This window comes from Sorex fumeus, unplaced genomic scaffold (genome assembly GCF_029834395.1).
Source record: "Sorex fumeus unplaced genomic scaffold, SorFum_2.1 ptg000055l, whole genome shotgun sequence".
Classification (NCBI taxonomy): domain Eukaryota; kingdom Metazoa; phylum Chordata; class Mammalia; order Eulipotyphla; family Soricidae; genus Sorex; species Sorex fumeus.
In genome coordinates this window covers 15,959,481-15,985,807 of record NW_026606112.1, presented here as the reverse complement: position 1 = coordinate 15,985,807, position 26,327 = coordinate 15,959,481, and the positions used below count along the sequence as shown (strand labels likewise).

The 26,327-nt window shown below is 51.8% G+C and overlaps 1 protein-coding gene across 1 annotated transcript in view; it reads right to left on the bottom strand.

Annotated features, from left to right (window-relative positions):
* Positions 1-2,182: 2,182 nt before the first annotated feature.
* Positions 2,183-26,327, bottom strand: part of SEL1L3 (SEL1L family member 3) — a 127,489-nt gene continuing 103,344 nt past the window's right edge. Inside the window, exons 18-24 of the mRNA XM_056125590.1 lie at positions 25,970-26,060; positions 25,735-25,819; positions 24,145-24,254; positions 16,776-16,903; positions 15,400-15,502; positions 15,233-15,305; positions 2,183-3,345 (exon numbers count right to left, since the gene is read on the bottom strand). Coding sequence (XP_055981565.1) covers positions 3,206-3,345; positions 15,233-15,305; positions 15,400-15,502; positions 16,776-16,903; positions 24,145-24,254; positions 25,735-25,819; positions 25,970-26,060 — 730 coding nt within the window. The 3' untranslated portion in view covers positions 2,183-3,205. The remainder of the gene's footprint in view (positions 3,346-15,232; positions 15,306-15,399; positions 15,503-16,775; positions 16,904-24,144; positions 24,255-25,734; positions 25,820-25,969; positions 26,061-26,327) is intronic.

Sequence of the window (26,327 nt, the reverse complement as noted above, 5' to 3'; positions counted from 1 at the left end):
AAAATGGTATGCTGGGGCCAGGAGCAGTATTGCAGTAGGTAGGGTGGTTGCTTTGCACATGGCTGATCAGGTTTTGATCCCCAGCATCCCATATAGTCCCCCAAGCACCACCAGGAATAATTCCTGAGTGCAGAGTCAGGAGTAACCCCCTGAGCATCGCCATGTGAGTGACCCCTTTTCAAAAAAATATGATGGGTTGGGATCCCCAATGTTCTATGCCCTGTCCAGTGGCTCCTGTGTTTGTTTATTTATTTAGGCTTTTTGAGTCACGTCCAGTTATGCTCAGGGGTTACTCCAGGCTCTGCACTCAGGAATTAATTCTTGCCACTGCTTAGGGGACCATATGGGATGCTGAGGATTGAACCTGGGTTGGCTGCATGCAAGGCAAATGCCCTACCTGCTGTACTATCACTCCAGTCCCCATTGTGTTCATCATTTTTGGTCCACTCTGGTCTCTCACTGATCTGTCTGTCCATGTCCACTACAGTCCTCCAAGCATGTTGTAGATGTCCTATAGTCTGCTGTGGCCTGCCCCTCAAGGCCCAGAGCCCCACCATTTTTTGACCTGTGGTTTTTCCCTCCCTCCCTCCCTTCCTTCCTTCCTTCCTTCCTTCCTTCCTTCCTTCCTTCCTTCCTTCCTTCCTTCCTCCATTCTTCCTTCCTTCCTTCCTTCCTCCATCCTTCCTTCCCTTCTTTCCTTGTTCTTTTTAGGCTAACACCCAGCAGCACTCAGGGCTTACTCCTGGCTCTGTGCTCAGAGATCACTCTTGGTGGTACTTGCGGGACCCTATGTAGTGCTGGGGATGAACCCAGGGTCAGCTGCATGCCAGCACGAGTCTTACTGGCTGTGCTATCTCTTCCCCCACCCCTTTGATATCTATTTCCCACTCCCAGCCATTTCTATTATCCATTTGACTGGCACCTTTTCAGTGGGCAAGATTGAAAAGGAGCAATTAAATAAGCTAATTACCTGGTCATGCTCACTGTGACAGTCTGGACCCAGATCATACAGTCTGAGAACTTTCAAGAGCACTGCTCTCGCAGCCGAGACACGGAAGGACACAGAACCACCTGTGCCTCTGGGGGATGCTGGACCCTCTTCTACAGATGGACCCTCTTCTACAGATGGACCAGAGATGGCTTGGACCAGCCTCAGGGCAGGTGACACCAGGAGTCCACATTCTATGAAGGCTTTTTTGTTTGTTTGGGGCTACACCCAGAGGTGCTCAGGACTTCCTTCTGGCTCTGCACTTGGGGATCACTCCTTGGCGGGACTCAGGGGACCCTCTGCAGGACTGGGGCTATATACAATCTCTTTGGCCTATTTAGCTTTTATTCTGGGCCAGTACTCTGCAATGCCCAGGGAGCACGGCCCTGCCTGCTTGACTCTCTCTCCAGTCCTGTCCTGGGGACAGGGGTGCGGGATAGGTTAAATCTGTCACCTCAGTTAGTTCATGAAAGACACATCAAGCCATTCAACCCAAGAGGATGGATTCCTTCCCCAAGGTTTCCAAGCACGAAAGTCACAGAACCCGAATTGGACGATAGGTGGGTCAGGTTTCAGTCTGGCTCTGGGACAGGCAGGAAGTGGGGGGCACTGGGGAAATAAGAGCCCACCTGGGGTGGGGTTGGGTACTACTCTTATTTCTCCAGTGGCCCCCACTTCCTGCCTGTCCCAGACTGAAAACACGGCTACACCACACACTTCACCATCAGGTTCTGTGGGTAGAATTCAGGAGCAGGGATGGTCTGGACAGGGAAACAAAGCCAGGGACTGTAGGACATCATGGGGAATCCTGTACATTGGGGTCCTTGTGTGCGTTCCCTGTTCCAACTCCTACCAATAGTCTCACTGCCCTTAGATCCACCAGTGTTAATGGCTTCCAGAAATAATCTCTCTCCCGGAGAGCACTCTTGTTTGTTTGTTTTTGTTTTGGGGGCCGAATCTGGTGATGCTCAGGATTTACTCCTGGCTCTGACCTCAGGAATTATTCCTGGCGGGGCTCAGAGGGGGACTATAGGGGGTGCCGGGGATGGAAGTCGAGTCAGCCTGTATCATTGCTCCAGTGCCCCTCTCAGAGCACACCAGACCTCCTGGAGTATAATAACCTCCTTAGGATTTTCTCTGATGACAGCAAGCACCCCCAGGAAGCGGAAAGGAAAGGATCACTCTCCCAGAGTCAACGGTATAAAAATAATTTTTATTTACTACTGTAAATAAAGTAGTGCAAAGAGTAGTCTGGACCCACAATATTGCATGACCGGTGTAGCTAGGACCGTAGCAGCGTACAGCGTTCAGAAACTCGCGCCTCCTCCTCGCTCTCACATGCATACACACGCCCGTGCACGGACTCAGGCAGGCATGAGGGGGCGATGAGACATGAGCTGAAAGGTTCCTGCACCTCCCACCACAGCCCGTCTGCGGGGCTGGGTGAACTCGCGGAGACTACCCTGGAATCCTAAGCATCTGCTACATGGTATGGACTGCCATGGGAAAGAAAATGGGACCCCCACAATGTCATTGGAGGATGTGGAAGTACTATGGCATGGAGGAACACGTAAATCAATGTACAAAGCCCCCTCCTTCCCCACACTTCCTCTTTGACCCCGAGGTGCTGTGGAAATGCTGGGTCTTGGCAGTCAAGCGGAAATCCACCCTCCAAACTGGAGGATCAAGGCCAGGGGGACATGTGTGTGTCTGAATGTCATGGGACTGATGGAGGGGGTGGGGGTGGGGGTGTCACAATTTTGCCATTCTTTACTCAAAGGAAAAGAACTGGGGGGAAGATTCTGAAAATTCATCCCAGAGTGTCAGGACTCAGATATGCTGCTGAGCAAATGCCTCGGAACTAGAATTTGCTAAACCCCAATGACCTTCCCCGGAAGGCACCCAAGGGCCTGGAGTTCCTAGGACTTGCTTGAGAAGTTTTGGTAAACCCACTTTCTTTCTGTTCTGGGAATTTCCCAGTTCTTTGATTAAAAAACAAAACAAAACACACAGATGCGCGCGTGCACACATACACACACGCACACACATACACACCCCCCCCAAAACCAAAACAACCAAAAAAGACACCAAGTGCAAAATTTGCATCCAGTCGACAAGACATGAATGGTGTTTATGGGTTCGAATGCCCTGGGCCCCGCTTTCTGACACCATTCATGGAAGGGTTCTTGCTCAGCTGGAGAGACCTGGTGTGCACAGTCAGCCGCGTGGCTCGGGGTTCGTGGGGGCCGAGGACTGGTCCTGCACAGAGGCCTCGGCAGCTGTACGCTCGGCGAGACTGACTGAGGCAGCAGGAGCTTCTGATGGGGCTTGGGCTGGTGTCCGAGGGGACACGCTGGCTGCAGGGATACAAAGCAACAACGGTGAATGATGTCCAAGAACACATGGCCACACTCACACACTTCACCATCGGCAGTGAGGCACCTAGCTTTGTGGCCCCGACAACCACGGAGCACAGTGTGGGAGCGGTTTCCTGGCATCTGTGGGCTAGGAAGTCCTCTGCTAGAAAATGCAGGTGGTTCAGATGGAGGTGTGCCCTCCTGCCCACTCCAGATGAAATCCCAGTGGCCACAAGCTTCTGGAAGCAAAACCCTGGCATGAGGGATCAGGGACTAAGACTCCAGGTCACACGGCAGCACCAGAGACAGGCTGGCCTTCCCGTCTCGGAGCCTGCTGCTCTGGGAGCCTGCTCTGGGTCCTGGCTGTGACGCCCACGATCTGTCTCCTGCCTCCGGGCGCCATCTAAGAGCAACAGCGGCCTTGATCCAGAGACTCCCAAAATGAATCTCAAAAGGGATTAGCTCCCCACAGAGAGGTCTCTAGCCCCCAACCATTTACAGTTTTAGAATGCCAGAAGCAACCTCTCATCACATTCATAATAAGCAATAGAAAATGGGGCTGGAGCGATAGCACAGCGGGTAGGGCGTTTGCCTTGCACGCGGCCAACCCGGGTTCAATTCCCAGCATCTCATCTGGTCCCCTGAGCACCACCAGAAGTAATTCCTGAGTGCAGAGCCAGGAAGAACCCCTGTGCATTGCCAGATATGACCCAAAAGGAAAAAAAAAAAAAAAGAAATGGTCTAGCATCTGCCCCTGGCAGGCAGGCTTGAGTGGTGGTGGGAAAATTCAAAATAATAGTGGGGGTAGTGGGGAGATGTAATGGTGGTGGCATTGGTATTGAAACATTGCATGTAATGCAATTAATGTGAATAACCTTATGAAAATAAAATTTAAAAGAAAAAATTTTTTTAAATGCAGGTCAGAAAGGGGTGCGTGGGCCAGCACCCTTGGTTTGGACAAACTTGGTCTCTGGGGCTGCACCGGTGCTGTGACTTTCAGGTGTATCTATGTTTTTTTTTTTCTTTTTTAGGTCATACCCAGCAATGTACAGGGGTTCCTCCTGGCTCTGCACTCAGGAGTTACTCCTGGTGGTGCTCAGGGAACCATATGGGATGCTGGGAATCGAACCCGGGTTGGCCGTGTGCAAGGCAAACGCCCTCCCGCTGTGCTACCGCCCCTGAATCTTGTTTTATTTTTTATTTGATGCTAGTCCCACACCTGGCTGTACTCAGGACTGACTCCTGACTCTGCTCAGGGGTCACTCTCTGGCCCAGTTTGTCAGTGGCTGAATGGAGGGGGGTGGGAAAAACTCCACCTTTCAGGGGATATGAACGGCAACGCTGGGAGAGAACGCTTGCACCACAAGCAGAGGATGGGGGTTCTGGCACACAGCTGGCAGGGAGGGCGCACCCGACTATGCATGGGACACCCCCCTGCAGCACAGAACAAATGTCCACAGCATGCTGGCTGTCACGTCCTGCTCTGGACGGACGCCGAGGTGTCCTGTTTCAGAGGTGTGTGGCCTCTGAAATGTGGGATGTGCTGTTCCCTCCACCATGGCCCTGAGCAAGTGACTGACATTCTTTCTGCCACTTAAAAGAATGGGGGTTGCCTCTAGGGCTGGGGGAGAGGGCAGTTCGGATAGAGAGGGACCACTAAGACAGTGACGGTGGGAGGGATCACTCGGGATGGGAGATGGGTGCCGAAAGCGGGTAAAGGACCAAATGTGACGGGCTCTCAGCGTCTGTATTGCAAACCATAATGCCCAAAGGGGGGGGGGGGGGAGAGAGAGAGAGAGAGAGAGAGAGAGAGAGAGAATGAAAGAGCGTCTACACTGGTGGAGGGATGGATTGTGAATTCACTGTATGACTGAAACCCAATCATGAAAGCTTTGTAACTGTATCTCACAGTGATTCAATTTTAAAAAACTAAATTTAAAAAGGGGAAGGGGTTGGAGAAATAGTACAGTGGATATAGCACGTGTCTTGCCTGTGGCCGACTCCAGCACTGGGATACCAGGATGACCCCTAAGCACAGAGCCAAGAATGAGCCCTGAGCACAGCCTGGTGTGAGCACTCCCCCCATCCCCATGCCCCCCTACTCCTGCAAAAAAAGAGAAGAAAATGAAAATCTCTAAGCCTCATGGAGCTGTTATAGGATGAAATGAGTTTATATCAGGTAAGGATGGATAGTTAACAAGTGCTAGCGATAGCTTGTAGTGACCCAGTTTACTGTGGAAATGCGCAAAGATTTATTAGTTTCTGGCTCCAAGCTAGCAGGGCTCATGAGAGTCAGTACACTTGTTTTCAGGATGATTATAATTCTACGCGGCCCCAACGGTTGATGAGAGACACTTTGGGATCAGAAAAACTGAGTCATGTGGCTTTGACATTTACCAGTGAAACAGTTGAGGGACTGAACTCTGGTTTCTTCTTCTTTTTTTTTTTTTGCTTTATGGGTCACACGGAGCAATGCTAAGGGGTTACTCCTGGCTTTGCACTCAGGAATCACTCCTGGCGGTGCTCGGGGGACCATATGGGATGCTGGGAATCGAACCTGGGTCAGCCACTTGCAAGGCAGACGCCCTACCCGCTGTGCTATTGCGCCAGCTCCTGAACTCTGGTTTCTTCTTCCACACTTGGAACGGAGGGGTGCAAGGATGAACACTGTGCAGCTATCACCGGGCTTCTTGTCAGCCGCGATCAGCTTAGCACACCTGGAGTCTTACAGAAATTTCAGCCACAGGGTCCACTTTTAGATATTTCTAAGAGATGTGCTCCCCCAGGCAACCCCCATCTCCAGAAATATAACAACTTTTAGGTGCCAACACGTGCTGATAATACGATGTCTACATCAACTCTCCAAGTCCCTGTGCTCACACCAAGGGCCTACGGTAAGAAATTCAAGGAAGAGGGGCCAGAGAGATAGCTCAATGGTTTGGGCTCATTTTGAGGGACCACTCTAAGAAACTCAGGGTAGAGGGGCTGGAGAGACAGCTCTGTGGGGTGGAGTATAGGCTCTGCATACAAGAGGCTGAAGCTTGATTAATGGTACCGCGTGGTCTCCTGAGCACTGCCAGAGGTGGTGCCCAAGTTGGAATCACCCTTGAGTGCTACTGGGTGTGGCCAAAAAAGAAAGAATGAAAGAGAAATTTGCTTCTGTGATCTCCCTCCCTCCCTTCCTCCCTGCCTGCCTTCCTCTTTCCCTCCCTCCCTCCCTTCCCCCCTCCCTCCCTCCCTTCCCCCCTCCCTCCCTCTCTCCCTCCCTTCCTCCCTCTCTCCTTTTCTCCCTTCCTTCCTTTCTTCCTTCCTTCTGACTTTGGAACACACTGGCAATGCTCAGGGGTCATCCTGTCTCTGCACTCAGTAATCACTCCTGGAGGAGTTCTGAGGACTATACGGGGGTACCAGGGCAGCCACATGCAAGGCAACCTCCCTAGAGCTGGACTCTCTCTAGCCCCCGCTGTGCTTTCTTCTAGGCAAGCAAATCTGCAGGTATTTCTCCTCTCAATACTGGAAGCTCGTCAGCCTTAGTTTCCTCATCTGAACCAAAGGGCTTAACTAAGATACTGTCCCAACTTCTCCCTCCCCCCACCCCACAGACACACTGACACACACACACACACACACACACACACACACACACACACACACACACACACACACATTTGGGTCCGAATATAGACTTTCCTGATGCTCTCAATGGAAGTTAATGAAGGACCAAGACAAAAGACTTTCCTTTTGAGTGCAGGGGGAAAAAAAACTGTTTAGATCTCCATGGTAACAAGATAAATCAGCAATCAGTTTCCCGATTAACCCCCCCAAAAGTGCCAACGTGTGAATGTCAAAAATGTGGAATTAGCATTTCCATGATCCAAATCTGGAAAGAGCTTCATAAAAATGGGAGCTGCTGCTCACCCCTGAGTGTGTCAGCATCCATGTGAGTCTGAGACCCTTTCTCCTTTCCACGGGGGATTTGCCATCACTGGCGAGCCCCACCCCCACCCACTGCCCATCATCACCTGAAAGTGGCCCATTTGTCTTTGTCCACCTGAAATAGGTGCTAATTTGATTATTGGACCAGAATCAAGGTAACCAGGAAAATAAATGCAGTATTTAGAGAAAATTACAGAGCGCTGTCTGGAGCCCACGAGAAATGATTTTTGGATTGCGCCGTGCCGCTCGGGGGACCATTTTCAGTCCATTAGTGAGAATGATCAGGAGAGGGTCCTGGTGGAGAGCAGGAGTTGGCAGACTGCCTCCCCCACACACACACTCACTGTTTGCACAGCTCACCATGTAAGGAACTTTCTACACTTCCCGCCCCCCTTCACCACTAGGTTTGGGGTCACACCTAGCAGTGCTCAGAGGGGACTCCGAGCTTGGTGCTTGGAGTGGGTCACTTTGGTTGGTGCTTGGGGGTCCTGCTGTGTGGGGCTGCAGATCATGAAAGCCAGCCCTTTGAGCAGGATTCCTTCTGTCCAGCCAGAAGGAAAATCGATGGGACTCAACTGTTCATGTCTAGAATAAAGCCTTGGAAACCAGTCTGGCCTCTGGCCTCATGGACGGTCAAAGGCTGCTTTGGCACCGGAAGAGAAGTTGAGTGGCTATGACGGAGATGGTCCTCGAAGCCCCCAAATATTTGTGATCTGGCCCTCTCGCAGCAGGGTTCCTAGGCTGTCGTGGCGCTTGTAGCAAAGCCGTCTGCTTGCCAACTGACCACATGGAAGCAAAAAGGAAAGACTGTGAGGGTAGCACGGTGGGTAACCCCCCAAGACAATCAGGGGTGCCATACGATGAGCTGGGCTAAGCCCTGGAAATCACTTGCTCTGAATATGGTTTATCCTATGTCCAGACGCCTCTGGACCCAGTAGGATCCAGGACAACTACGAGATCCACGTCATGTAAATATTTATCCTTTAAGGCAGCTGGAGGGCTTGGGCCACATCCAGTGATGCTCAGGGCTTACTCCCGGATCTGAGCTGAAGGAGCATGTGGAGCAAGGGCTGAACAGGGGTCAGCTGCATTCGAGGCAAGGGGCTCAAGTCCTGGGCTAGCTCCAGGCAGCACAGAACTAGTTACGACGGGAACCATAGTGGTACAGCAGGCAGGGCACTTGCCTGCATGGTGTCGAGCTGGGTTTGATCCCAAGCACTCTCTATGGTTGCCCAAGACCTGCCAAGAGTGATCCTAAGTCAGAGGTTGGAGAAAGCCCTGAGCACCACCAGGTGTAGCCCCCAAAAGACAAACAAAAATCAAACAAACAAGCAAACAAGAAGCCAAGAGGGCAGGGCAGGTAAGACTTTCTGTAGAATATTTGACTTTTCTCCCACACTATGCATAGTCAGGCATCAAGGAGCTCCCTGCCTGGTGGCACCTTTGGGAAACAGGCTCCAGCCCCACCTCCCACGTGGGTTTTAATGGACCCAGGAAGCAATGAGTCCTCGGCGTGGGGAGAACAGTGGGGACTTGGGGTGGCCCCTCGTGTGTGTGTGTGCATGTTTGTGTGTGTGTGTGTGTGTGTGAGTCGAGGATCACAAGGGGTCTCGGCTACTGCCCGCTCTGCTCCCTTGCCTAGAATAGAAAAGATGAGTTGGACAGGTGAATGATCTGAGCAGGCTGACATCGGGAGTCACCCTGTCCCCTTTCTGGCCACCCCCTGGCTTTTCTCTGGACACCGGCTGACCCTTGCACCAGGGAGGCAGGACTCGCCACCCTTTCCTGCCTCTGCCCATCCCTTCCTGCAGGCAGCTACCCCAAGTGCGGGAAGCTTGCGGCTGGACAGAAGGAGAAAGCGTTCAAGACATCCTTTGCCTTGGGATTTTGGGGGGTTTGTGTTTTGCCTTTCTTCCTTTCTTTTGTATTTTTTCAAAAGCTGGAGTCCATTAAGGAGATTATGCTCAGTGTTCCCATCAGGACGGAGAGCGGGAGGGTGCTTTAGAGAGGCAATGAGGCAAGACAAGGAGCTTTTCCAAGTCTGGAAAAGTGGCTGGTGCCAGCTGTGGGGAGTACCAGCAGCCTGGTGGGGTGGGGAGAGGCTTTGGCTAAGAGGACCGGACGAGGAGGCCCAGAGGCTACAGAGCCAGTGATGCCATTAGGCTGAGGGATCCTGTAGGACCCAGGGGCTTCTCTGCCTCCAGAAGAATACAGTGTCACCAGCATAGGAAACAGAGAAAAGGAGTCAGAGTCAAAGCAGATTCCCTTCAAGGAAAGAAAAGGCGCTTGCAATATGTTCTGTTTACCTGTTTTGCTACTCTTGCTAGATTAATTAATACTTTGTTTATATGCACTTATTTTTTTAAAAGACTTGTGTGCAGCGGCTGGCCCAACCGAGCCGGGTTCGATTACTCCGCCCCTCTCGGAGAGCCCAGCAAGCTACCGAGAGTATCTTGCCTGCATGGCAGAGCCTGGCAAGCTACCTGTGACATATTCCGTATGCCAAACACAGTAACAATAAGTCTCACAATGGAGACATTACTGGGCCTGCTGTAGCAGATAGATGAACAACAAGGAGGACAGTGCTACAGTGCTACAATATTTCAGAGTCGAGTCACTGTATTAGGTACTAGGTGAGTCCAGCTTCTAGAGGAACCTCAGGCGCCCCCTGCTGCCAGCAGGCTCTAATTGCAGGCAAAATGTGCAGAAGGACAAGATTGCGTGGACCATCCCCTCTCACCTTGGCAGGGCTGTAAGGACTATGCTAAGGCAGCTCTCACATGGCTTCCTTCCACATCAGCATAAGCTAGCAATGTTGTATTTCTGTTGTTTTTTTGTTTTTCCAATAAAGGGAAACTGAGGTACAGATCCACGCCTGCCCTTGCCCCACCATTACGCCATCTGAGTTGTCCTACTCAGCTGAGTCCTACTACTCAGCTGCTGGCTCCTGCCGCATGCCTCTGGCTTCCTGAAGGTGGACAGGTCCATTTCATGTGGCGATTGTGGTGGCCGTGCTGACCACAGATCACAGTGCTTATGATAAACTCAGGAGGAAAACAAAGCCAATCAAAGCTGAGCACAAAATGGACCCAGGGCTCCATGTCAGGGTTTGCCTATAAATCATTAACATTCAAAAACAACCCACTGGGGAAAGACAATGAAACGTGGGAGATGACAGAGGACCCTGATGTACAGCCACCGTCCTCCCACTAGGCTGCCCAGGAGTGAGTGGCTCCACTCCACCCCTCCTCTCTCCCGCTCTCAGAGTCCTTCTGGTGCTTGCCCCCTTCCAAGGGGCAGGTCCTGGGACCCCGGGTGCCAACTCTTCAGAGTCTGGGGCACACACAGCCACGAGAAGTTTGCCCTCTCAAGAAACAGCCCATACTGTCTTCTTGCGAGTGTGTCCACGTCATCCCTACCTCATTTCCTAACATTCTTTTGTTTTGTTTTTTGAACCACACCTGACAATGCTCAGGGCTTACTCCTAGCTCTGCGCTCAGGGATCACTCCTGGCAAGGACTGAGGGACCATATGTGGTGCCAGGAGCCAAATCCAGGCTGGTCATGCGCATGGCGAGTGCCCTACTCACTGTACTATCTCTTTAGCCCATTTCCTGACAATTTTAGACTGAAAATGAGGTCTTTAAGAACAAGAACACTCACTGGCTACATATTTTAAGTCTCTCTCTCACACACACAGACATGTTTTTGGGCCACAACTAGAGGTGCTCAGGGTACCATGTGGTGCCAGGGATGGAACCCGGGACCCCCTTGCAAAGCACGTGTCCTTTGAGATCTCCCCCAGTATCTGCATATTTTAACTTTTTGCTTGTTTTTTGTTTGGGGCCACACCCAGCAGTGCTCAGGGCTTATGCTTGGTTCAGTGATCAGAGATCAAGCCTGCCAGGCTCAGACCATAGAAGGTGCCAAGGCTCGAACCCAGGTCAGCTGCCTGCCACCTACCCCCTGTACTATGGCTCCAGGCCCAGCATTTTTTAACTCTTTACATGAATTGTAACAAGGCTGGTAGGCAGCATTGTGGGGGTCCTCTTTTGGGGTCAGACCGGGCAATGTTCAGGTTTTACTCTTGATTCTGTGCTCAGGAGTCACTCTTGGGTGCTCAGGGGACATGCAATGCGGAAATTCAAACCAGGGTTTGCTGCATGCAAGCAAGCACCTTTACCCCTTTGGAAGCATAATATGAAAATTTTCTTTTTGCTTCTAGATCCTAAGGATTCAGGAGTGGTCCATGAAACAGGGGTCTTGGACATCACCCAAGAGCAAATGGGGAATATTGGTCTCAGATTTTTGCCCCATGCCTCAACCTGCTGAACCGAAATGCATTTAGCCAGAGCCCCAGGTGGGTCTGAGCACATACACTTAAGAAGCACAGAGCTGGAATTTACATACTGAAAAAGTTCTTTGATTATAAGTACTGTCTTTTTATTTCTCCTTTCTAGTGTTCTTAGGGACTTCAGCTTTGGGGTCTGCTACTGGCAAGATGCTCACCGGTGCTCCCGGAGGAGCTCAGGGGCCCACGGGCCTGACCTCTCGCATGCAAAGTGTGTTCTCAGTCCACTGAGTTATCCTGCCAGCCCCAGACATTTTTTCTAAGGTGAAGGGCTGAAGGGACAGTACGGTGAGTGGTTAAGGCACTTGCCCTGCATGCAGCTGACCCTGGTTTGGTTCAATTCCCAGAACTGGCCTTCCTGAGGCCCTCCAGAAATGAGCTCTGAGCACAGAACCAGGAGTAAGCACAAGCACCCCCAGGTGTGGTTCCAAACCCAAATAAAATTTTAAAAATATGTTTATTAAAATTTAAAATTAAAAAATAGGTTCATTAGCATTCACTCCAGAGTCCAAAAGCATGTGCTGTAGAATATTTCTGCATGTTGGGGTGCCCAACAGTCACCCCAATTTCAAGTGGTGAGGATCTGGGAAAGTTTGAGATTCGGTTGGCCTCATTTTTTCCAAGGACTTCAGAGATTTGGGGGCAGCCATCCCCCTCTTTGGCCTCAATTTTTTCATTGCTAAAGCGAAGGGCACAGTCTGAAGTGCTGGTTAAGATCCTTCTCAGATGTCAAGAAGAAAGAAGTCTGGCACAGAGCAAGAAACAAATCAAAGAGTTGGATGAAAATGTGCAAGGAACATGCAAGAAAGGCAAAGGGCTGGGAATGGAAAAATCCAGCAGGAAAGGGGAAAGGAGGAAGAAGCAGAACTACGCAGGGAAGGTGTCTTCCGATAAAAGCTGTTCCTTCAGCCCATGAATTTTCATGGCTACCAGGTGGCATAAAATCATAATGACAATTTCCAGCTCCGCGCACGGAATTGCATTTATAATAATCATAACAATATTTCTGCAGAGTAAAAATGACAAAGATAATTTGAAATGGAAAACAGTGACAAGATGCCAAATAAATTGTGCTCTACCTGGCAACTCATTTAGGGACAGGGCAGAATCTGCATAAGGAGAATTTATAAGCTGGCACCGACAGGGCCTGAGCCTGGAGGGCTGTTTGCATGGCTCCTCGTTAACCTCCTCAGGTAAATCAGGGAGAAATGATGAGCGTTAGCTTCGCAGCACGGAGAGTCCCAGCTGGTGCACGCGGGTGGGGGGACATCGCCCCTTTCGCTTTTCATTAGCTGCTACGCCAAGGACGGTGGAACGATCGCTCCAGTGCCGTGTCCAGGCTGATGTATCCATTTGTGAATGTCCCTGCGGGTTTTCACGGGTGACTGTGTCTCTTGGACGCTGTCCAAGGGTGTGAAAAGTTCCCACTGGCCCTGGAGCGGAGGGGTCGCGGGACAGACGTATGGGAGCTAGGCTTCCTTTGGCACCCCGGGCATCCATGTCAAGGAGGAGGGAAGCACACGAGCTCCCACTCACCGGGAGGGCTCATTCTGGGGTCTTCTGGCACTCCCCCTCCCCCCTCCCCACCGAGGTCCTAGGCAAGGAGAGGCCATGATAACCAGTCACTGATGAGAGGCATCAGGATGGCGGGAAGACCATCCCCCGGTCACATCCAAGTGGCCCGGAGGAGCCAGCGTCATCCCTGCTCCCGACACCCAGAAGGGGGCACACGAGGCAAAAATGCAGACTTCTGGAAAGACGGTAGGGAAGATGGGGCGGGCGGACCTTTTCAAGAGCCAGGAAAGCACTTTAGCACCAGGCCTGCGAGCCCAAGGTGGGCATCTTACTCCCCACCCCACCTCCAGCCCCCAGGGCCCCGCCTTCAAGACAAAGAACTCCGCCTCGGATTATTGTTGATTGAAGAACTATTTTTTCTTCTTTTTTTTTTCTCTTTGGGTCACACCCAGCGATGCTCAGGGGGTTCCTCCTACCTCTGCATTCAGGAATCAGTGCTGGAGGTGCTCAGGGGACCATATAGGATGCTGGGGATCGAACCTGGGTCAGTCACATGCAAGGCAGACGCCCTACCTTTTGTACTATTGCTCTGGCCCTGAGTTTTTTTTTTTTTCTTTCTGGCCACATGAAGCAGTGCTCAGGGATCACTCCTGGCAGTGCTTGGGGAACCCTATGTGGTGCTGGGGCTCAAACTCAGGAAGGCTCTGTTCAGGGGTTACTTTTTTATTTTTGCCTTTTTGGGTCACACCTGGCATTACTCAGGGGTTACCCCTGGCTCATGCACTCAGGAATTATTCCTGACAGTGCTCTGGGGACCATATGGGATGCTGGGGATTGAACCCGGGTTGGCCTCAAGCAAGGCAAATGCCCTGCCCACTGTGCTATTGCTCCAGTCCCTTAGGAAGGTTGCATAAAAGGCAAGTAAGTGCCTTAACCCCTGTACTACATGGCAGCCCTGTTATTATTTTGTTTGGGGGTTGGGGCCCGCACCCGGAAGTGCTAGGGTGGGAGTGTCACATGGTACCAGGGCTGGAACACAGGCACCAGCATGCAAACCACATGCTCATCTGAGCTCTCTCCCCACCTCACCACAACATGCCTTGATCCGTCCAGAGGGTTATTTCTACTTCCACACACGATTCCTGGGATCAAGGGGGCAAGTCCACACTGGAAGGAGTGTCAGAGCTCACCCCTTTTCTTCAAAACACCCCTGATTAATTTTTGTTTGGATTTTGTTTTATTTTGGGAGCCACACCCAGCTGTGCTCAGGGCTCACTCCTGGAGGTTCTGGGGGGACCCTGTGGAAGGCCAGGGATTGAACCTGGGTTGGCAGCATGGAAGGCAAACACCCTACCCACAGGACTGTCTCCCATGTTCAAAAGCAGACAATAATAGCTGGAAATGATCATGATGGATAGGAACTGAGGGTTATCAGTAGTAAAGGGACATACACAACAACCTTTCAGTATCTGTATTGTAAACCACAATGCTCAAAAGGAGAGAGAGAGAGAGAGAGAGAGAGAGAGAGAGAGAGAGAGAGAGAGAGAGAGAGAAATAGCGAAAGCAAGAGAGAGAGCGAGTGAGAGAGAGAGAGGAGAGAGAGATATGGGGTGGTGTGGGGTGATGGGAGGGAATCTGGGGACACTGGTGCGGGGAAATGTACGCTGGCGGAGGGGCAGGTGTTGGAACACTGTATGACTGAAATCTAATCATGAACAGCTTTGTAAGGGTCTATCTCACAGTGATTCAGTGAAACATTTTAAACTATCACTATCACTGTCCTCCCGTTGTTCATCAATTTGCTCAAGTGGGCCCAGTAACATTGTGAAACTTGTTACTGTGTTTGGCATATCGAATACATCACGAATAAATAAAAGTTAAAAAAAAAAAAGAAAAAAAACGGACGCTGTGGCCTTAGGCATGAGCAAGACATTAGGGTGTCGCCCACTCTCTGCAGGCGGCTCAGCACTCCATTGCCCAGTCACCCAGCCGGGCAACGGCTGGACCCTGAGGAATCGGGAAAGGCGCGGGGGAGGGTGCTCCTTCCCCGGGTGGGAACCTGGTCCCACTTCTGACAGCTCCTCACCTGAGACGGACTGAAAGTACTGCACGATCCAGGCGATCAATACGGACAGCAGGAAGGTCCCCAGGAAGTAGATCTGTGAAGGAGAGGGGGGCGCGGGGGCATCAGAGGGCGCCTGCGACCGGACGGTGGGCAGGCGGGCAGGCAGGCAGGGCCGGGAGGACACGTACCAGGGCCGAGTGCAGGACGGCGCCCCAGAGACGCCGGAGATGCAGGTAGAGCCAGGCCAGTGAGCAGGGGCTGAAGGACTCCTCAGGGCTGTGGTTCCAGCACCTGCGGGCAGAAAGTGCAGTCAGCTGACCCTGGGCAGTGGCCTGGCCCCGGATGGGCTGCTCAGGAGGTGAGTGGCACAGAAACAGGGCTGGCTGGTTTGCATCTGTGTGTTCTCTCTGTCTCTGTCTCTGTCTGTCTGTCTGTCTGTCTGTCTGTCTGTCTCTCTTTCTGGCTTTTTTGAGTCACACCCGGTGATGCTCAGGGGTTCCTCCTGGCGTTGCACCCAGGAATCACTCCTGCCGTGCTCGGGCACCAAGTGGGAGGCCGGGGATGCAACCTGGGTTGGCCCCATGCAAGTCCAATGCCCTCCCTGGTATTATCACTCCGGCCCCCTGTGCTGTGGTGCTTGGGCATGAGACCCAGGAGTCCTGCTGGTAAGACCTGTGCCCTGACCATGGAGGCCGGTGGGTTGGAGGGGCTGGAAGCGGCTGGTGACTCCTGGGAGTCTGGCAGGAATCTCCACCACTCCAGACTTGGGGGAAGAGAAAGCCAGCAGGTCCAGCAACACCCTGAACAACGGTGGGGGCGGGCAGGGTGCACAGAGCAGCACTGCTCCTGGGTAAGTGCAACTCCCACTGGCCACCGCCTCCCTACCCCCAGAAAGGCAGCGTCCAGGGTCTGGCAGGACCTTATGTCCTTCTGGGAACACCCGCGCTCAGCGCCTGGCCCTCAGATCACACCCATTCTGCAGGCAACTCAGACATGAGGAGAAAAGGAGTGGGTCCAGCTTCCTCTCTCTCTCTGTCCCTCTCTCCTTCCTTCCTTCCTTCCTTCCTTCCTTCCTTCCTTCCTTTCTTTTTTTTTTTTTTTTTTTGCTTTTTGGGTCATACCTGATGATGCTCAGGGGTTCCTCCTGGCTCTGCACTCAGGAATTACTCCTGGAGGTGCTCGGGGAACCATACAGGATGCCGGGGATTGAACCCGGGTTGGCCACATACGAGGCGAATGCCCTCCCCACTGCACCATCGCTCCGGCTCCTTTCCCCATTCTTCCTATGTGTGTGTCCCTGAATATATATAGTTTTTATTTTGTTGTTGATTGTTATTTGCAACACTGTGAATGATAAATATTCTAGAACTATTTCTCTTGCAGTTCTAGGGATCGAACTCCAGGCCTCCAGCCCCGAGGCCAGTGCCGACCCTCCCAGCCAGCCAGTACATTTCTTCATTTGGAACTTGATCCTGAGCCCTCTGGACACTGTCCGGCACGGTCACGAAGAGGAAGACTCACTGGGCCTGAGAAGCAGACCCCAACCCTCGGCGCCAGAACTCACCTCTCGTACAACTCCTGGAGGATGGAGAAGTTACTCGAGTAGACACTTGGGTCGATCTCCAGGAATTCCAGGATGTGATGGGGGATGATAGCACCTTCCTCAATGAGCAGGGCCAGGTTGAAAAAGCCCTGCCAGGAAGTCATAGACCCAAGGTCATCAAGCCCATCATCACCAAACCCACGCTCCTTGTCAGAGCGCACCCCTGCAACTCCTCTAGATAGTTCCCTCCCCCCTCTCTGTCTCCCTCCCTCCTTCCCTCCCTCCCTCTCTCCCCTCCTTCCCTTCTCTCTCCCTCCCTCTCCCTCCATCCCTCCCTCTTTCTCCCCCTCTCTTTCCTTCTTTCTCTTTCCCTCTTCCCTTTTTTCTCTCCTTCTCTCTTTTTTCTCTCCCTCTCCTTCTCTCTCTCTCTCTCTCTTAATTTTATTGAATCACTTTGAGATAGTTACAAGCTTTCATGTTTGGGTTACAATCACACAATGATCAAACACTCACCCCTCCACCAGTGCACATCCCCCACCACCAATCTCCCCGGTATACCCCCTCTTCCCCACCCTCCCCCTGCCTCCATACCTGCCTCTCCCCCCCCCCCCCCCCCCGCTCTCTCTCTCTCTCTCTCTCTCTCTCTCTCTCTGTCCCTAGAGCCAGATGGTTTGTCAGCATCACTGATGAATCGTTTCCCCAAACGCCTGCTTTGGAGACATTCATTTGCAGGAGAGGAACCGGGAGGCTTCAGAGGGCCCCGCACTCCATCTGCTCATCACCCAGCCAGCCAGGGGCTCCGTCCTTCCTGCCACTCTCCCGAGACAGAGCTGGCGGGAAAACACGTCCTTGCGGCGCCCGCCAAGCCAGGATGCCCAGCTGAGCCTCAGCACTGCCTGGCACCTACGTGCTCTGCCCTGGGTCGCCCCTCTGCTGGACAGGGCGGGAACCTAGTGTCTCTGCAGCCAGGGCTGCCCCCGGTGACCACTGCAGCCAGGAACAGTCGCCGACCGGCTCTACTGCCCCGGGTCAGCATCAGAGTCTCACAGCACTGAGTCCTGCTAACAGGCAGCCCCATCTCATCTCCTCTGTACCCCTTATTCCGACCCTCAGGGCTGTAGGACCCGCCTTCCGGTCATGCAGAGCCAGACCAGACCGTCTGAGGGCCCAGGGCCTTGTGAGGGTGGAGGTGGCGCCCCTGCAGGGGGGCACTGCGGTGGCCAGGCCAGGCAATGGACAGAGAAGTGGCGCTTAACCGTGGAGGTTAAACAAACGAGCCGGGTCTGCCCCCTCCGGAGCCCACGGTTGCGTGTGGATGCCTGAGATCCTCCCTCGGCCTTGCCTTACAGTGGTGACCAACAATAAGCTAAGTGGAAATTTCCTATTTTATTTTCATTTTAGCTATGGGGCCACACCCAGCGGAGCTCAGGGCTCACTCCTGGTGGGGCTCGGGGCCTGATAGGTGGTGCCAGGGACAGAACCCAGGCGCTGTGGGCAAGGCAAGAGCCCTCCCTCCCCTACTGCTCTGGCTCCTAAGGGAAATTTCAACCCACCAGAGCTCAAGGCCTCTCTCCACCAGTCTGTAGAGTGACCATGACAAAAGTCCTAGCCCTGAGCACTCTCTGAGCGCCTGGTCCGTGTGCGCCATTGCTGTGTTGCATGTGCCTTCACTAGTATACAATTCTCGGGACAAAACACTAAGATAGAGCTCTTATGCGCACCGTTCTAGAGAAGTGCAAATTGAGACACAAAGAGGTTAAGCAACTTGTTCAAGGTCACAGAGCTGGGAAGAGGCAGAGCTGGGATTTGAACACAAGAGATGGGGTTCAGAGTCTCAAACCTTCACCATCGTGCTGCTAAAATAGCCTTCAGGCAGATTCAAGTGTGAAGGGTCCTGGATTCGATTCCAAGTACCAAATAAAGAAAAAAAAAACCTGATAAAAAGTGTTAGGCTCTTTAACATATATACAAACATACACAAAAGCAGACACTTCTTCCATTCTGTGAAAGGAAGATACTCATAAAACAAGACATATTTAGAGGAAAAAGGGACTTTATAAAATGTTAGTGCCCCTGATAATGGAAAAATAACAGTATTAAAATAAATGGGAATAGAGTCGGGAGTATTTTCCTTCAGTGTAATAACTTAAAGGCTCATTATCTTCTGGGCAAATGTACAAAGAGCTCATTCTGAATTAAATTTTTAAAAAGTACCAAATTCAAATAGATAACGCGAGCAGAGACTAAGAATAGAGAAACACGAAAAAGAAAACTTTAAGAGTCAATTATCAAAGGCAAGTATGTCAAAGTGCTTATTCTCACTAATAATCAAGACCATGCAATATGAAACAATAAGAATCAAATTATAATTATTCAATTAGCAAAAGATTAGTCACAAAAACATCCAGTGCTTGCAGGATTTCAGCTACTCCTGACTAAGTCCTGCCTGGTGATGATTAATCAGAAAGCCCATCCAGAGAGCAAGTAGGCAAGTACTATTTTCTTCACTTTTTATTTTGTGCTTTTTGGGTAACACCTGGTGATGCACAGGGGTTGCTCCTGACTCTGCACTCAGGAATTACTTCTGACAGTGCTCCGGGGACCATCTGGGATGATGGGAATCGAACCCAGGTCGGCGGCATGCAAGGCAAACACCCTACTCACTGTCCTATCGCTCCAGCCCCGGAAATATACTATTATTGTGTAGCTACGCAGCCATTTAAGGCTGTTTGACTCAGGCTGTCCTTCAGATGACAACATGATTCACATGGAGAGAAAAAAAAAAGGAAATATGAAAACGTTCATTATGGTACCAGCTATAGTTACAGCACAAAGAGAATCAGCTCCTGATCCTCTTTGGGAGACTGAAAATTCATGAAGACAAGAGCACTGGCCTGTGAGCTTATTTCCCACCCTGTCTAAGTGTCTAAAACACGGCAGGATCACATAAAAATATCCCAAATCAATGACTACACAAGCAAAGAAAAGACTAGATGCTTGCCAATGAGATACATGAGAATCCATCAACTCCTTAGACTAAGGTCAGTGATCAAGAGGCTTGATTACAGACTGTGTGATGAAACGCACCCTTTCCTAAATGGTATGAGAGGAGGCAGTTTGGAAAACATTTACTCCAGCTACCATTACCAAGATACTTTTCCCATGGGCAGGAGGAAACGTGAAGACATGAGGTGTCTAGTCCCTGCCATGGAATTGTGGGTACAGTTTCAGATTTGGTCGTTGCTGTTTTTTTGTTTCGTTGTGGGTTTTTTAAAATTTATTATTATTATTATTATTTGGTTTTTAGGTTTTTTGCATTTTTTTTTCTTTTTAGGTCACACCCGGCGATGCTCAGGGGTTCCTCCCGGGTCTGCACTAGGAATTACTCCTGGCGGTGCTTATGTGGTGCTGGGATGCTGGGGATTGAACTCGGGTTGGCCGTGTGCAAGGTAATGCCCTACCTCCTGTACTATCACTTCGGCTCCTGATTTTTTTTTCCCTATTCATATTCTCATTAGGGCCGGAGGAATAGTACCAGGCTAGATGACCTTGGCTGATCCTGGGCACCACACACAGTCCCTGAGCACTGAACTGAATGATCCCTGAGCACCTGAGTACAGATTCAGGAGAAAGCCAGGAGAAAGCCAGACTGCTGGGCATCCCCAAACCACACCCACTATAAATAAAATAAATTTAAATTTAAAAGTCTTCTTCGACCCAGTTTTGTTTTTTTTTTCCTTCCAAGTCACCCAAAGAGATGCTTGGGGGACTCTGAGGTTCCAGTAATTGAACCTGGGGATCCCTCATGCAAAGTCTGTGCTGCAGCCCTTTGAATCAGTTCCCGGGCCCTTTATTTTTATAACATTGATATTCAACAAAAACAAACATCAAAACTGAACACCTATCTTCATATATATATATATATATAGAGAGAGAGAGAGAGAGAGAGAGATGTGTGTATACTGTAGCACTGTCCTCCCGTTGTTCATCGATTTGCTCGAGCAGGCCCAGTAACAACTCCATTGTGAGACTTGTTGTTACTGTGTTTGGCATATCGAATACATCACAGGTAGCTTGCCAGGCTTTGCCGTGGGGGTGAGATACTCTAGGCAGTTTGCCGGGCTCTCCGAGAGGGGTGGAGGAATCGAACCTGGGTCAGCCCAGTAGACAGCATGTAAGGCAAATGTCCTACCAGCTGTGCAATCGTTTTATATATATATATATATATATATATATATATATATATAATTTGGAGTGACAACAGATATCATAGTGTGACAGATATAGTATCAACTCCTGTGATGTTCCTGAGAAATAACAAGGGGCCAGATCATACACACTGAGTGAGCTCAGAGCTGGGTTCAGAAGCTAAGAGCAAACATGCCCTTGGATGCCTGTAACTCCCAAGAGAGAGAGGTACTGCTATTTCCCTTCTTTACAGTTGAGGAAAAACAGTCTCTGTGATGTAGGGAGCTGCCGTGTGGATGCTGCTATGAAGGAGAGAGAGATAGGGTTTCTCTCTGGAAAGCCCCCTGGTCAGTCAGTGAGGAAGGCACTTGCTTTGCACACAACAGACCCTGGTTCAATCTCTACCACTGCGTCTGGTCCCCCGAGCAACACCAGGAGTGATCCCTGAGCACAGAGCCAGGAGTTGGTCCTGAGCACAGCTGGGTGCGGTTCCAGAAACCAAAACCCAAAGAACCACCTGATAAACTCCAGGGCCAGAGAGAGAGAGAGGGAGTAAAGGTGACAATGAGTCTCCAACTTCTGCTCCACAGTCCCCTCCTACAGAGCCACACCGGGAATTTTTTGCCTGGAGAGTGAGAGCAGGAATTCGCAGCTCAAAAATAACGCCCCCTCTCCCGTGAGCCTCACTGGAGAGTTCCCGAGGAGCCAATGGAGAGGGAAGAGGGACACGCAGGACCCCGGGAGCCAGGCAGGGCACAGTAATCACTGCTGTGGGCAACTCCCACCCATGGTTACTAGTGGGCAGAACGAGGAGGAGAAATGAGATGTTTGGGGCTGGAGCGATAGCACAGCGGGTGGGGCATTTTTGCCTTGCATGTGGCCGACCCGGGTTCGATTCCCAGCATCCCATATGGTCCACCTGAGTAATTCCTGAGTGCATGAGCCAGGAGCAACCCCTGTGTGTGGCCAGGTGTAATCCAAAAAAAAAAAAAAGAAAGAAATGAGACGTTTGCTTCATAACATACACTCTTCCCAAGACATCATAGGTGAGAAAAAGGAAAACATTCACTTTCCATGGGAGAAACCCAGTCGATCACCATTTTAACCCGGTAGCGAGGTTCAGCCTCCCCAGTGGCAAGGCACAGGGACAGTGGACCTGACGCTTCTCTGCCCAGCTCGTGTCCCCAAGACACAGACCCCAGACGGAATAGGCTCCGAGACACTTGACATCAGAATTCTAAACAATACTAAGAATGGGCTAGGGAGGTAGCGGCACGAGCCAGAGAGGTTTAATCCCAGCCAAACATGGTTCCCCACCATGTCTAGGAGCCCGGAGCACTAAGCGGGGAATAGTTCTTGATCCCCATCTAGCCTGGCCCCCAAGCAAAATAAAAAGAACTTGAGGGTGGAGAGATAGTACAGCGGGTAGGGCTCTTGCCTTGTCCATGGCTGACCTGGGTTTGATGCCCAGCACCACATAGGGTCCTCCAAGCCCCGCCAGGAGTGATTCCTGAGTGCAGAGCCAGGGTTAATCCCTGAGCATCACTGGGTGTGACCCAAAAAGCCAATAATCATCGCTGTCATAAATGAACAACAGTAAAGAAGATCCCTGAGGGAGGGGCTGGAGTGATAGTACAACGGGTAGGGCGTCGATTGCATGCTGCCGGGTTCGATTCCCAGCATCCCTTATGGTCCCCTGAGCACTGCCAGGAGTAATTCCTGAGTGTAGAGTCAGGAGTAACCCCTGTGCGTCGCCAGGTGTGACCCAAAAAGCAGAAAAAAAAAAGATTCCTGAAAGACAAGGCAGATATGTCCCCTCCACCCCAACCCCGGCCCCCAATCAGAGAAGCAGAGGAAACACAGCAAGGCAATGCACCGTGGGCTGCGGGAACAGAAACCAGGCAGAGAGGAAGCACCAGTGAAGCCCAGGGAAGCCAGAAGCACAGTTAATGGTTCTGAACAGCATCGCCTTCCCCGTGTGGTGATGGAGATCAAGCCGGACAGTTCGTTAGGAGAAAACGGACTTTTTCTGCTGCTCTTGTTGTGTTTGGTTTGGAGGCCACACCCAGTGGTGCCCAGCCCTCCAGGCCCTGCTCAGGAGTGGCTACTGGAGGTGCCTGGGGGTGCGTGGGGCCAGCGGTCAAACTTGGGGCTCTGATACACAGGTATGTGCTCCAGCCTGTGAGCTAGCTCCCTCCTCCCCCCTCAGAAGTCCCTTGTTTGTTGTGTTATTGTTTTGTTTTTCATCCACACCCAGCGGTGCCGGGCCCTGCTCTCTGCTCTGAGCTAGGAGATGGCTCCTGGTGGTACTGGGATGAGACCACGGGTGGTACTGAGGATCACACCCTGGCCACCTGCAGCCGAGACAGTGGAGCATATCTCCAGCCCAGTAAGTTCTTAAAAATATAATAAATAACTGAAAGCAAAGTTCCACCAGGGAAGAGCTGGTGCCATGATAATAGGGGCAAACATTTGCCATTTGGACCACACGTCTACGTTCCTGAGTTTCTACCTTGTGAGTAAGTCTGATGGAACGTGCTAGAAAGGTTTGGAGTCAGAGATCTGGCTAGAGTGACTCTGAGTTTATTTCTAGGACACCTTGTCTTGGTGTCCTTCACTATCAACTGGATGCAATAATCACCACCCACAGCCCCAGGATTGCTCTTGGGGTCCTGGGGAGTGGAAGAGACGTGGGGGGGGGAGGGAGAGAGGGATGAAGAGAAAGAGAGGGAGAAAGAGGGAGGGAGAGAGGGAGGGAGGGACAGAGAGAGGGAGAGAGGGAAAGAGAGAAAGCGGGGATAGAGGGGGGGAGTGAGAGAGGGGAGAGGGAGATAGTAAGAGGGAGAGAGGGAGGGAGGGAGGGAGGGAGGGAGGGAGGGAGGGAGTCACAAAGGGGAAGGGAGGGAAGGAGGGAGGGAGAGAAGAGACAGGGAGAGTGAGAAAAAGGGAGAGAGGGAGAGAGGGAGAGACAGAGAAAGGGAGGGAAAGAGAGAGAAGGGAGGGAAAGGGAGAGGAGGAAGGGAGGGAGGGGAGAGAGAGAGAGAGGGTGAGGGAGGGAGAGGGGATGGGAGGGAGGGGGGAGAGAGGCAGGGGCCCAGCGGGAGCCCAGCAAAGGTCTCTGGGGCTGGTGCAAAGGGATGATGTGGAGGGACCCGGGCGACAGTGGGGCTCGGGGCTCACTCAGCTGGTCTGTGGGGCTTACCTGGGAGTCCCCATCCAGGGCGGCTTGCGCGTACATCTGCACGGCCAGCTCGAGGTCCTGGGGCTGGTCGGGGCGGCCGTAGTAGTGCAGGTCCCCCATTTTCAGGTAGGCTGTGGAGCGAAGCAGAGGGTTGGAGCGGAGGCCGCGGGAGTGGCCAGCGTTCCCCGATGCCAGGACCACAACACAGAACATCTTTACTTGGTCAGGCTGGGGCAGGGGGTGGGGGTGGGGGCTGTTGTGCAGAGCACAAATTTCTCTCTTGCTCTGTGGGACAGCTCTCCTGAAGAGGCCAGTCTGAGAGGGAGGCAGCGACCACCCTTAGGGGCACCTCTGAGGGCCATCTGATCCCACACCTGAAATTCTGTTGCCTGGTGCTGATGGGGGGGGGGGGGGCGTGTCTTGACTGTTTAAATCACGGATTAATTTTTTTTCTCTGAAGAAAACATTTCACGAGTGCTTGCCTCTACGGGGAATATTACTAACCAAGGAAAACGAACGAAGGTTCTCCGTGCCAGACCACCCTGTGTCTTTGGGGGAAAAGATGGTGGTTACAAGAGAAGGGGAACAGGGTAGGGCACTTGCCTTGCACGTGGGTGGTCCCTGTTCGATCCCTGGCACCGCACAGGGTTGCCCAAAGCATTTGCTGGGTCTGACCCCTGAAGCACAGGGCCAGGAGTAGCCCCTGCCGAGCGCTGCCGGGTGTGGCCCCAAAGCCAGAAGAAATAAGAAAATAAATAAAAATCAAGAGCAGGAAATGGTGGCGGGGAGAAGAAGGAGGAGTCAGGCTGTGGGACTCGGTGAGGTGAAGGGCTCATGTACACTGCAGGATGTGATGGCAGCCTGAAATCTACGGAGTATTGGAAGCCACTGGCAAACCAGTACAATTTCAATTGAAAAAACAGAAAACAGAAAAGGGGCCTGAGAGATATGCAGGGCTTAAGGAACTTGCCTGGCCTGTGAGATCCCGCTCACTGCATGCTCCCCCGAGCACCACCAAGAGCGACTCCCCAGAGCACCACCAGGAGCACAGGAGCCAGGAGTGACCCCTGGAACACCAAAGGATCTGGTGGCATTCAACTACCCCCAACACATATGGGGTGGCGTGGGGGATTGGAGTCGTGTTGAGCGTGTAAGGGAAGACGCTGACACTTGGACAGTGGTCAGGGCTTTGGAGGGGCTGGGGGGCGTGCTGGGGGGACTGTGGGCATCTGGGCGTCCTGTCCACAGCAGGGAGCTGCATGCAGAGAAATGCAGCGGGCAGGGCCACCAGCCTCGGCCCGCAAACTTCGAACCTCACCATGCCATCTCCCAGGGGCTGAGGGGAGTGGGAAGCCCAGGGTCCAGGAAGGATGCTGGGGAGTGTACTCCCGGGGTACACCGAAGGGCAGAAAAGGAAGGCTGGCTGGGGACAGCTTCCTGATGCTCTCTGCCGAGCGCTCAGGAGCACTGAAGAAACGAGGGAACCCGGCACCTGGAGCAGAGGCCTTCACGCCCTCCTCACTGCCGGGAGACCCTGCTCAGCCCAGAGCTGTTCCTCTCCTGTGACTAAAGCCGCCACGCTCGCATGCAGCACCCTTAGCCCATACATACCAAATGAGGGCGCATCGATCTGGAAAACAGAGAAATTATAGTATCTCCAAACACAATTAACACCCAAGTATCTCTCGGTCAGGTCCTAAAACGGGAGTCGGGGAGGGTAGTGGGTGGGGGTGGGGGGAGAGAAAAAAGTTAATTTGTGAATATTTCGGCCGAGTGTCTACATTTTGTCTCCAACGACCCCGAGGTATTAGCCTTAAGCTGGCGCTCAGAGGGTCCGGGTACTCACCGGCCTCTCCTCACAGATGTGAGCTAAATTTGTCTGCGACACTTCAATTCCAGTTTCTGCTGCTAAAACATAATACAGCAAAGCTTCATGCCTAAAAATAGACAATTAATAATAAATTTCATTTAGGGGCTCTTACTAATATTCACAGAGAGCTTTATATTCAAACAGAAGAGGGCACAAAATAAGCAGTTTTTTTTAAACTGCAAAATCATGAGTTTGTTATGTATTTTTTTTTTCTTAAATAAGTACTGTTGTTAAAAATACTGCCTGTGCTGACTTATTTTCTATCTTAAAGGCTGAACTCACAGATAAAGCTGGGGGAACTAGTTGAGGCAACAGCTACCTCTACTGGCCAAAG